The sequence below is a fragment of the Coregonus lavaretus genome (assembly GCF_964263955.1).
Source record: "Coregonus lavaretus genome assembly, contig: HAP1_SCAFFOLD_5735, whole genome shotgun sequence".
In the NCBI taxonomy this organism is placed as follows: Eukaryota; Metazoa; Chordata; class Actinopteri; order Salmoniformes; family Salmonidae; genus Coregonus; species Coregonus lavaretus.
In genome coordinates, this window is record NW_028156800.1 from 1 (window position 1) to 12,500 (window position 12,500).

The following is a 12,500-nucleotide window of genomic DNA, read 5'->3' on the forward strand; positions in this document are numbered from 1 at the left end:
TCTCTCTCTGTATATCTGTCTCTCTCTCTCTCGCTCTCTCTCTCTCTTTCTCTGTCACTGTCTCTCTCTGTATCTCTCTCTCTCTCTCTCTGTCACTGTCTCTCTCTGTATATCTGTCTCTCTCTCTCTGTCACTGTCACTGTCTCTGTCTCTGTCTCTGTCTCTGTCTCTGTCTCTGTCTCTGTCTCTGTCTCTCTCTCTCTCTCTCTCTCTCTCTCGCTCTCTCTGTCCTCTCTCCTCTCTGTCTCTGTCTCTTCTCTCTGTCTCTCTCTGTCTCTCTGTCTCTCTCTATAAGTCTCTGTCTCTCTCTCTCTGCTTCTTTCTGTCTGCTTCTTTCTCTCTCTCTCACTCTACCTAATTTTCAGTTTTTATGTCCTTTGTTGGTTTTGAAACATAAGAAGAATTGACCGTTTTACTGTAAATGCTCAGTGAGTATTGCTCATTGTAGTTGCATATTACCATTGTTTCAACCAACTATTGTGAAAGTTAAGGAAAAACTAATTCATCCACAGCAACGTATTACAGCCCCCCCCTAGCAAACTTTTGAAAACCTTTCAGATTTAGTCAGGTCATTAAAATGTTGTTGTTGTTTCATTAAATGTGTTTGTTTTCTTTGTTTATTCACAGCGGCGTACTGCAGCACCCCCAGCAACCCTCTCAATGGAACAGTCCACAGTCAGACAGGCACCAAGCTGGGCAGTACCCTGCGCTTCAGCTGTGACCAGGGCTTCCGTCTGATTGGCCAGAGCAGTGCCACCTGCACCCGCACCCCCCAGGGGATCTACATATGGAACGCACCCGTACCCCTCTGCCAAGGTAAGGACATGAACCATAACGAAGGCTTGTGGTTCTCCCTGACAACAAGGCCCAAAGCACCGGGCCTTGTAGTCCATTCGGTGGGTTCAGATTTATGTGCATATTTAATTAATACAACTAGCTACTGGGAATTTTTCTGGTGCCTATTTTGATGGAAGTGAATACCACAGATCATGGATGGTCAACTCAGGTCCTTTGGGGCTTCAGTACAAGTTTTCACCTCTCCCTGGGCACTTAATTGGCCCAAATTGGTCAAAATCAGTGGCTGAATTGAAACCAGCCACTTCAATACAGTTGGCCGGGCTTTAGACATAAAGCAATACTGCATTGACTGAAACTGAATAGGTTTAATGATTCTACAGTATTCTTTGCATTGATCTATTCAGATGTTGATTGCTTTCTGGTACGCTTTCAAAATATCTCATTCTATTGCATAGAAATGCTCATGTCAAGGCTTCTAATGCATTAATTCTGCTGTGGGTGGTGTGGGTTCTCTTGAATTGTAAACAGGGAGTTGTTCACCATGACTTAACTGAAGAGCTCACGTTAATATTTTGTCACAGAAAAGTTACAAACATTTGGTATTTCACAAAATGAATAGCTTTGAAATTAAATATTGACTTATTGACTTGCTGGCTAAAGAGAAGTAACATGATGTGAAGATGTCCTTGAGGGGGATGGAGGAGAAATGATTGAAGTGAATAACATGCACGAAAAGGTTTATGGAATTCATTTTAAGCCTCAATTCTGAAAAGTAGTTCACACATTTATATGGAAGATATAGATTGTTTGATAGAAGATATAGATTGTTTGATAGAAGATGTATAATGTATGCCTTCTCTCAGAAAGTAAGGTATTAAATCGCCTCACAGCCCTACTCAGGTGAGCAGCTGCGGTGATGCTGTATTAACAGTTGCAGCGATGCTGTATCAACAACAGCAGTGCAGGTGGAAACTGGTAACAGCGGGGCGGCCATTGTGTGTTTCCAAAGTCCCACCCTAGTCCCTAAATACTGCACTACGTTTGACCAGGGCTCTAGTAGGGAACAGGGTGCCCTTTTAAGAGGCAGACAGGTAGTGACGGGGACAAGCTAATGTTTACTCCACGATAATGCCGGTCAGAGTGAGAGCATGTTGTGAGAGAAGCTCTATGCACACAGAGATCTTCTGGATGGTTTTATGTTATGGCCTTTAAACCCTTATTCCATCTTGGTTAAATCCATATTTACCCTAGCTCTGTTTTCAATTTTGCAAATGCTGTTTTTTTTTTTCCTCTCTCTCTCTCTCTCTCTCGCTCTCTCTCTCTCTCTCTCTCTCTCTCTCTCTCTCTCTCTCTCTCTCTCTCTCTCTCTCTCTCTCTCTCTCTCTCTCTCTCTCTCTCTCTCTCTCTCTCTCTCTTTGTTCCTCCTCCCTCCTTCCCTTCCTCTCCCCCCTTCTCTCTCCAGTGATGGCCTGTGGGATGCCTATACCTCCAGTAAACGGTAGTATAGTCGGGCAGGACTTCACTCTTGGTGCCAGGGCCATGTACCAGTGCAACCCTGGCTTCAGATTGGCCAGCCCCCTGGCTGTGTCAGTCGTCTGTCAGTCGTCTGGGAGGTGGAGCCCCAATGAAGCCCCTCCCCGCTGCATACGTGAGTAGTCCTCATCGATTGGAGACATAAATATCAAATCAAATCAAATGCTATTTGTCACATGCGCCGAATACAACAGGTGTAGACCTTACAGTGAAATGCTTACTTAAAAGCCCTTAACCAACAATGCAGTTTTAAGAAAGAATACACAAAAAAATCACAAAAAAAATACAATCTAAAATAATATGAAATAAAAGTAACAAATAATGAAAGAGCAGCAGTAAAAATAACAGTAGGGAGGCTATATACAGGGGGTATCGGTACAGCGTCAATGGGAAATAACAGTAGGGAGGCTATATACAGGGGGTACCAGTACAGAGTCAATGTGTGGGGGCACCGGTTAGTCGAGGTAATTGAGGTAATATGTACATGTAGGAAGAGTTATTAAAGTGACTATAGATAATAAACAGAGAGTAGCAGCAGCGTAAAAGAGTGGGGGGGGGCAATGCAATGCATATAGTCCGGGTAGCCATTTGATTAGATGTTCAGGAGTCTTATGGCTTTGAGGGGTAGAACCTGTTTAGAAGCCTCTTGGACCTAGACTTGGCGCTCCGGAACCGCTTGCCGTGCGGTAGCAGAGAGAACAGTCTATGACTAGGGTGGCTGGAGTCTTCCTCTGACATATATATATGCTCATTGGTTGGAGTTCACATCCTTGAGTCCTCATTGGCTGGAGATCCCTTATCGTGAGTCCTCATTGGTTGGAGATCACTTATAGTGAGGCCTCATTGGTTGGATATCACTTATAGTGAGGCCTCATTGGTTGGAGATTACTTATAATAATAATAATAATAATAATAATAATAATAATAATAATAATAATAATAATAATAATATGCCATTTAGCAGACGCTTTTATCCAAAGCGACTTACAGTCATGTGTGCATACATTTTTACGAATGGGTGGTCCCGAGCATCGAACCCACTACCCTGGCGTTACAAGTGCCATGCTCTACCAATTGAGCTACAGAGGACCACTTATAGTGAGGCCCCATTGGTTGGAGATCACATAGGTCAGCTCTCATTGGTTGGAGATCACATAGGTCAGCTCTCATTGGGGCATGAGTTCCCAGAGGTATAATTTAGGCTACATTTCCTCCAAGATTTGTAATGATTTAGAATACGTTTTATTCCGAATTAGACAGTGAGTTGTAACAGGGTTCAGCCCCAAGGCTTGTTGTTGAACCAGACTGCTGTATGTCTTCATTAATCCCTTCTTCACTTCAAACAGATTACTGTTGAGATCCAAGAATGAAGTGTCACTTCCAAGCTTGTGCCATGTTCAGGTTATAAATAACCTCACTTAGAAAATTATGTTCTCTATTTTATTTTATTTTCAGATAGAAATACCATTTTCAATGACCACAAAATAACATAAAGTAGTAACTATTGTCACATGGTACTTCACACAGATACATAGTCTAAGTAACATAGCCTATTGATGAAATAGAGTAGCCCTTTCACAACTTACCAGTTCAGTTAGTCATTTCTGACCTTTGACCTGTGTGTATCTGACCCCTGATCTTTGCAGCTGTGACCTGCCCTGACATCGGCCACGCTGCAGTGGATCATGGGAGATGGAGGCTGATCTACGGGTCTCAGAGCCAGTACGACGCCATGATGATGCTCATCTGTGACCCCGGATATTACTACAAGGGTCAGAGGGTCATCCGTTGCCAAGCCAACAGCACCTGGGACTACCCAGAGCCCCGGCCGGCCTGCGAGAGTGAGTCAGAAACTACATCTCCCACAATGCATTGTAGAACAGTAAAATCTGCATTTTGCTCTCAACCAAGTTATGCTTTAGTTGATTTAGCTTGTTCACAATTACAGAATGAGAAAGACACAGTCAATAAAATACCATGGAAATCTTTATCAATGCTAATTCACCTGACCAAGGCTTTCTTTACAGTGAGGGAAATAAGTATTTGATCCCCTGCTGATTTTGTACTTTTGCCAACTGACAAAGACATGATCAGTCTATAATTTTAATGGTATGTTTATTTGAACAGTGAGAGACAGAATAACAACAACAAAATCCAGGAAAACGCATGTCAAAAATGTTATAAATTGATTTGCATTTTAATGAGGGAAATAAGTATTTGACCCCTCTGCAAAACATGACTTAGTACTTGGTGGCAAAACCCTTGTTGGCAATCACAGAGGACAGACGTTTCTTGTAGTTGGCCACCAGGTTTGCACACATCTCAGGAGGGATTTTGTCCCAATCCTCTTTGCAGATCTTCTCCAAGTCATAAAGGTTTCGAGGCTGACATTTGGCAACTCGAACCTTCACCTCCCTCCACAGATTTTCTATGGGATTAAGGTCTGGAGACTGGCTAGGCCACTCCAGGACCTTAATGTGCTTCTTCTTGAGCCACTCCTTTGTTGCCTTGGCCGTGTGTTTTGGGTCATTGTCATGCTGGAATACCCATCCACGACCCATTTTCAATGCCCTGGCTGAGGGAAGGAGGTTCTCACCCAAGATTTGACGGTACATGGCCCCGTCCATCGTCCCTTTGATGCGGTGAAGTTGTCTTAGCAGAAAAACACCCCCAAAGCATAATGTTTCCACCTCCATGTTTGACGGTGGGGATGGTGTTCTTGGGGTCATAGGCAGCATTCCTCCTCCTCCAAACACAGCAAGTTGAGTTGATGCCAAAGAGCTCGATTTTGGTCTCATCTGACCACAACACTTTCACCCAGTTCTCCTCTGAATCATTCAGATGTTCATTGGCAAACTTCAGACGGGCCTGTAAATGTGCTTTCTTGAGCAGGGGGACCTTGCGGGCGCTACAGGATTTCAGTCCTTCACGGCATAGTGTGTTACCCATTTTTGTCTTGGTGACTATGGTCCCAGCTGCCTTGAGATCACTGACAAGATCCTCCAGTGTAGTTCTGGGCTGATTCCTCACCGTTCTCATGATCATTGCATCTCCACAAGGTGAGAACTTACATGGAGCCCCAGGCCGAGGGAGATTGACAGTTCTTTTGTGTTTCTTCCATTTGCGAATAATCGCACCAACTGTTGTCATCTTCTCACCAAGCTGCTTGGCGATGGTCTTGTAGACCATTCCAGCCTTGTGTAGGTCTACAATCTTGTCCCTGACATCCTTGGAGAGCTCTTTGGTCTTGGCCATGGTGGAGAGTTTGGAATCTGATTGATTGATTGCTTCTGTGGACAGGTGTCTTTTATACAGGTAACAAACTGAGATTAGGAGCACTCCCTTAAAGAGTGTGCTCCTAATCTCAGCTCGTTACCTGTATAAAAGACACCTGGGAGCCAGAAATCTTTCTGATTGAGAGGGTGTCAAATACTTATTTCCCTCATTAAAATGCAAATAAATTTATAAAATTTTTGACATGCGTTTTTCTGGATTTTTTTGTTGTTATTCTGTCTCTCACTCTTCAAATAAACCTACCATTAAAATTATAGACTGATCATTTCTTTATCAGTGGGCAAACGTACAAAATCAGCAGGGGATCAAATATTTTTTTCCCTCAAGTGTTCCTGTTAAGAGAGGAAGAGAGAAATATTAGCCTTGATGAATGCAGAGGAGAGAGAGAAATATTAGCCTTGATGAATGCAGAAGAGAGAGAGAAATATTAGCCTTGATGAACGCAGAGGAGAGAGAGAAAGATTAGCCTTGATGAACGCAGAGGAGAGAGAGAAAGATTAGCCTTGATGAACGCAGAGGAGAGAGAGAAAGATTAGCCTTGATGAACGCAGAGGAGAGAGAGAAAGATTAGCCTTGATGAATGCAGAGAGGAGAGAGAGAGAAAGATTAGCATTGATGAATGCAGAAGAGAGAGAGAGAAAGATTAGCCTTAATGAACCCCTTCTAGCTCAGTTGGTAGAGCATGGCGCTTGCAACGCCAGGATTGTGGGTTCCATTCCCACGGGGGGCCAGTATAAAAAATGTATGCACTCACTAACTGTAAGTCGCTCTGGATAAGAGCGTCTGTTAAATGACTAAAATGTAAATGAACGCAGAGAGGAAAACTTGATCCAACAAAATGGATGACATCAAAACAATTACCGAAATGAAATAAACCAAGTTGAACATATTAATATGTTTTGTTTGTCTGTTAGGATAAATAAATAATAGATCTATCCTCTCCCTCTTCTGCTTGTCTCATCTTGTTTCCTCTCCTCAGTAATCTCCTGTGGGGACCTGGGTACTCCTCCGAATGGGAATAAGATCGGGACTCTGACGGTGTTCGGAGCGACAGCCATCTTTTCCTGTAACACAGGCTATACTCTGGTGGGGTCCCGGGTCAGAGAGTGCATGTCCAACGGCCTCTGGAGTGGATCTCAGGTCCAGTGTCTCGGTAAGAGGACCAGAACCAGCTAGAAACAGTTACAACCAGATTTAACCAGTTCAATCCCGTGTTGTATTTCAGCTACTCTGAACATTGAGTTGATCAAGCTATTTTCACAAAGAACCAGATCATAGTGTTTGTTTACCATTGTGTTTTATGTGGCTATATGTAGGACCTATTTATGACAGACAGAATATAGCCTGTATAGTATATATACTATAATATAGATAGAAACTGTATACATATGTGACTGTTTTTCTTTGTCTCTGTTCTGTTCTGTCCCTCCTCCCTAGCGGGTCACTGCGGTACCCCAGAGCCCATAGTGAATGGTCAGATCATAGGAGAGAACTACAACTACAGAGGTAGCGTGGTCTACCAGTGTAACCCAGGATTCAGACTCATCGGGGTGTCTGTACGCATCTGTGAACAGGACCACCGCTGGTCCGGACGAACCCCTGTCTGTGTCCGTAAGTACACGGAGATGGTGGCTTGAGATGGGTTGAACAATTCTGGGGCCTGTAGTCTTGGGTCTATCTATAGGGGTTGTAGTCTTGGGTCTACGTAAAGGGGTTGTAGTCTTGGGTCTACCAGTGGCTTCTACTGGCTAAGGTGGAATCGCATTGGAAAACATATGACTGATGTGTTTTGGGGTAGTGTTGACAGTTTTTAATAACTTCAGGCATGTTCATTGATCGTGATGGATAATGTGTGTCTTATTTATGTCCATAGCGATCACATGTGGTCACCCGGGCAACCCTACCTTTGGCGTTACCCAGGGAACGCAGTTCAACCTGAACGATATTGTGCGCTTCGTGTGCAACTCCGGCTACGTCCTACAGGGGGCTGTGAAGTCTCACTGCCAGTCCAACGGACAGTGGAGCAACACCCTGCCCAAGTGTAAAAGTACGTCTGGGGGCCGAGAAGTGTGTCTAGCTGTGTGTAGCTGTTTACACTACCGATTCAAAGTTTCAGAACATCTACTTATTCAAGGGTTTTACTTTATTTTTTAAAACTATTTTCTACATTGTAGAATAATAGTGAATACATCAAAACTAAGAAATAACACATATGGAATGATGTACTAACCAAAAGAAGTGTTAAACTAAACAAAATATATTTTATATTTGAGATTCTTCAAATAGCCACCCTTTGCCTTGATAACAGCTTTGCACACTCTTGGCATTCTCTCAATCAGCTTCACCTGGAATGTTTTTCCAACAGTCTTGAAGGAGTTCCCACATATGCTGTGCACTTCATGGCTGCTTTTCCTTCACTCTGCGGTCCGACTCATCCCAAACCATCTCAATTAGGTTGATGACATGGGATTGTAGAGGCCAGGTCATCTGATGCAGCACTTCATCACTCTCCTTCTTGGTAAAATAGCCCTTACACAGCCTGGAGGTGTGTTGGGTCATTGTCCTATTGAAAAACAAATGATATTCCCACTAAATCCAAAGCAGATGGGATGGTTTATCGCTGCAGAATGCTGTGGTAGCCATGCTGGTTAAATGTGCCTTGAATTCTAAATAAATCACAGACAGTGTCACCAGCAAAGCACCCCCACACCCTCACACCTCCTCTTCCATGCTTTAATGTGGGAAATACACATGCGGAGATCATCCGTTCACCCACATCGCGTCTCACAAAGACACGGCGGTTGGAACCAAAAATCTCAAATTTGGACTCCAGACCAAATTATAGATTTCCACCCGTCTAATGTCCATTGCTCTGTTTTTTTGGCCAAAGCAATTATCTTCTTCTTATTGATGTCCTTTAGTAGTGGTTTCTTTGAAGCAATTCAACCATGAAGGCCTGATTCACGCAGTCTCCTCTGAACAGTTGATGTTGAGATGTGTCTGTTACTTGAACTCTGTGAAACATTTATTTGGGCTGAAATTTCTGAGGCTGGTAACTCTAATGAACTTATCCTCTGCAGCAGAGGTAACTCTGGGTCTTCCTTTCCTGTGGCGGTCTTGAAATTTTCCAGATTGACTGACCGTCATGTCTTAAAGTAATGATGGACTGTCATTTCTCTTCGCTTATTTGAGCTGGGCTTACCATAATATTTACATTTACGTCAGTTAGCAGACGCTCTTATCCAGAGCGACTTACAAATTGGTGCATTCACCTTATGATAGCCAGTGGGACAACCACTTTACAATATATTTTTTCATATATTTTACAAATTGTTTAATTCATAATTTTTAGAGTATATTTATAATTTTCATTTGTTTTATATATATAATTTCTGTATATTTTAAATTATTTTTCATTAAATGTTAATTAATTTTTACCTTTTTTAAAATCTTTTTTCTCCTTTTCTATTATTAAGAAAAAAGATGAAAAACGTTTTTTTGTAATTTTATTAATTTATTTATTTTTGTGGGGGTGGGGTGGGGTGGGGGGGGTGGGGGGGTAGAATGATTACTTTTATACTATCCCAGGTATTACTTAAAGAAGTAGGGTTTCAAGTGTCTCCGGAAGGTGGTGAGTGACTCCGCTGTCCTGGTGTCGTGGGGGAGCTTGTTCCACTATTGGGGTGCCAGAGCAGCGAACAGTTTTGACTGGGCTGAGCGGGAACTATGCTTCCGCAGAGGTAGGGGAGCCAGCAGGCCAGAGGTGGATGAACGCAATGCCCTCGTTTGGGTGTAGGGACTGATCAGAGCCTGAAGGTAAGGAGGTGCCGTTCCCCTCACTAATATGGACTTGGTCTTTTACCAAATAGGGCTATCTTCTGTATTCCACCCCTACCTTGGCTCACACGCACTAAGAAGGAAAGAAATTCCACAAATTAACTTTTAAGGCACACCTGTTAATTGAAATGCATTCCAGGTGACTATATAATAATATAATATGCCATTTAGCAGACGCTTTTATCCAACGTGACTTACAGTCATGCGTGCAAAATTTTTTGTGTGTTGGTGGTCACGGGGATCGAACCCACTACCTTGGCGTTACAAGCGCCGTGCTCTACCAGCTGAGCTACAGAGGACCACTATGTAATGAAGCTGATTGAGAGAATGCCAAGAGTGTGCAAAGCTGTCATCAAGGCAAAGGGTGGCTATTTTTAAAAATCTCAAATATAAAATATATTTTGATTTGTTTAACACTTTTTTGGTTACTACATGATTCCATATGTGTTATTTCATAGTTTTGGTGTCTTCACTATTATTCTACAATGTAGAAAATAATTAAAAATAAACTAAAATCCTTGAATGAGGTGTTCTAAAACTTTTGACCAGTAGTGTATGTGTGTGTAGTTGTGTATGTGTGTGTAGTTGTGTGTGTGCGGATATAGTTGTGTGGTTGTAGCTGTGTAGTTGTGTGTAGTTGTGTGTGTGTGTGTGTATAGCTGTGTATGTGTTTTTGTAGTTGTGTGTGGGTGGGTCTTTTTTGACCACTTGTTCGATGGGATTGGATGTGTGTGTGATTCAGGGTTTCCGTTGGGAAAATGTGGCCCGCACAACGTGACCGGTAAGATTTTAATTTACCGGCCATTAGAGAAATTTACCAGACCCATATGCATTGGGTGCGTAACCCATCATGGCGTCCGCCCACGGAGCTCAGAATGACAGAAATCACATTTAGATTATGGTAATTCATCTTAACAGAACAAGCATCTCCTGTACTGAAGCAGCCAATAGAACTTCATTTTCAAACAGTTGCCAAAATGCAATTTACGGGAAAACACCATTCTAACCAGAACACCTGATACGGGAAAACACCATTCTAACCAGAACACCTGATACGGGAAAACACCATTCTAACCAGAACACCTGATACGGGAAAACACCATTCTAACCAGAACACCTGATACGGGAAAACACCATTCTAAACAGAACACCTGATACGGGAAAACACCATTCTAAACAGAACACCTGATACGGGAAAACACCATTCTAACCAGAACACCTGATACGGGAAAACACCATTCTAACCAGAACACCTGATACGGGAAAACACCATTCTAAACAGAACACCTGATACGGGAAAACACCATTCTAACCAGAACACCTGATACGGGAAAACACCATTCTAACCAGAACACCTGATACGGGAAAACACCATTCTAACCAGAACACCTGATGAGAGCGGTTCCATATGTGACGGAGATTAAAACATCCGTTAGAAACTTAGAAAGAAGGGGACTCTAAAGATGCAACAACTAGGATGGGATGCTAATATGACTCGGACTGTTCCTTCGGCTTCTGAACAAGGAAATAAAGTTGATATGAAAACCAATAGAAAGGAGAGGAACGGCATAGTGGTGGGTCCTATAGAGAAGTACATTTAAATCAATTTGCTCAAATTATATAATTACTCCTGTCTATAAAGAAATACATTTAATCATTCAAAATAAACATGGACTTAGCCACAGAGGAATCAAGGATCATTAGCTAATAACAAAAAATAAAAAATAGCTGTGGATTGTTTCAAATCACAAGCTAGTAGGGCGAGGCATATTGGGAAGACATCCGGTTGGGCAGTGGGAGTGGCAATAGGCTGAGTTGGTCTGTCCGTGCAAAGCATCTCAAATATGTGTGAAGATAATGTGTCTTGAGTATAATTTAAAATGTTGAGACAAGAAGGGGAGGGGTGTGTGGCGAAGATACAGGAGAGTCTCTCTGCTGAACGGCTCAGCTGTCTCCCGCCAATTCTAGCACATTCATTGTTTCATTGTGTGAATTGTTTGCCCCTTTGATTGATTATTTTGATAAATGTCCCATTACAGCAGGCATGCTGAGTAGAGATATTAATGAAATAACCTGAGTTCATCATATTTTCTACTGATTTTATTTGTCGGCTTATGGAGCCTATTTTGACTTAGTTGATAATGGAAGTTATAGTCCTACTGCTGAATTGGTCTATAGACTATCTCTGAGTTCTATGGTAGTTATAGTCCTACTGCTGTATTGGTCTATAGACTATCTCTGAGTTCTATGGTAGTTATAGTCCTACTGCTGTATTGGTCTATAGACTATCTCTGAGTTCTATGGTAGTTATAGTCCTACTGCTGTGTTGGTCTATAGACTATCTCTGAGTTCTATGGTAGTTATAGTCCTACTGCTGTATTGGTCTATAGACTATCTCTGAGTTCTATGGTAGTTATAGTCCTACTGCTGTATTGGTCTATAGACTATCTCTGAGTTCTATGGTAGTTATAGTCCTACTGCTGTATTGGTCTATAGACTATCTCTGAGTTCTATGGTAGTTATAGTCCTACTGCTGTATTGGTCTATAGACTATCTCTGAGTTCTATGGTAGTTATAGTCCTACTGCTGTATTGGTCTATAGACTATCTCTGAGTTCTATGGTAGTTATAGTCCTACTGCTGTATTGGCCTATAGACTATCTCTGAGTTCTATGGTAGTTATAGTCCTACTGCTGTATTGGTCTATAGACTATCTCTGAGTTCTATGGTAGTTATAGTCCTACTGCTGTATTGGTCTATAGACTATCTCTGAGTTCTATGGTAGTTATAGTCCTACTGCTGTATTGGTCTATAGACTATCTCTGAGTTCTATGGTAGTTATAGTCCTACTGCTGTATTGGCCTATAGACTATCTCTGAGTTCTATGGTAGTTATAGTCCTACTGCTGTATTGGTCTATAGACTATCTCTGAGTTCTATGGTAGTTATAGTCCTACTGCTGTATTGGTCTATAGACTGTCTCTGAGTTCTATGGTAGTTATAGTAGTTATAGTCCTACTGCTGTATTGGCCTATAGACT

At 42.2% G+C, this 12,500-nt stretch overlaps 1 protein-coding gene across 1 annotated transcript in view; it reads left to right on the forward strand.

The window, feature by feature from the left end:
- Window positions 1-627: 627 nt before the first annotated feature.
- LOC311119678 (CUB and sushi domain-containing protein 1-like) overlaps window positions 628-12,500 on the forward strand; it is a gene marked incomplete at both ends in the record, with an annotated part of 34,575 nt that continues 22,702 nt past the window's right edge. Inside the window, 6 exons of the mRNA XM_084194345.1 lie at window positions 628-816; window positions 2,261-2,446; window positions 3,978-4,172; window positions 6,605-6,778; window positions 7,063-7,236; window positions 7,499-7,672. Coding sequence (XP_084050471.1) covers window positions 628-816; window positions 2,261-2,446; window positions 3,978-4,172; window positions 6,605-6,778; window positions 7,063-7,236; window positions 7,499-7,672 — 1,092 coding nt within the window. The remainder of the gene's footprint in view (window positions 817-2,260; window positions 2,447-3,977; window positions 4,173-6,604; window positions 6,779-7,062; window positions 7,237-7,498; window positions 7,673-12,500) is intronic.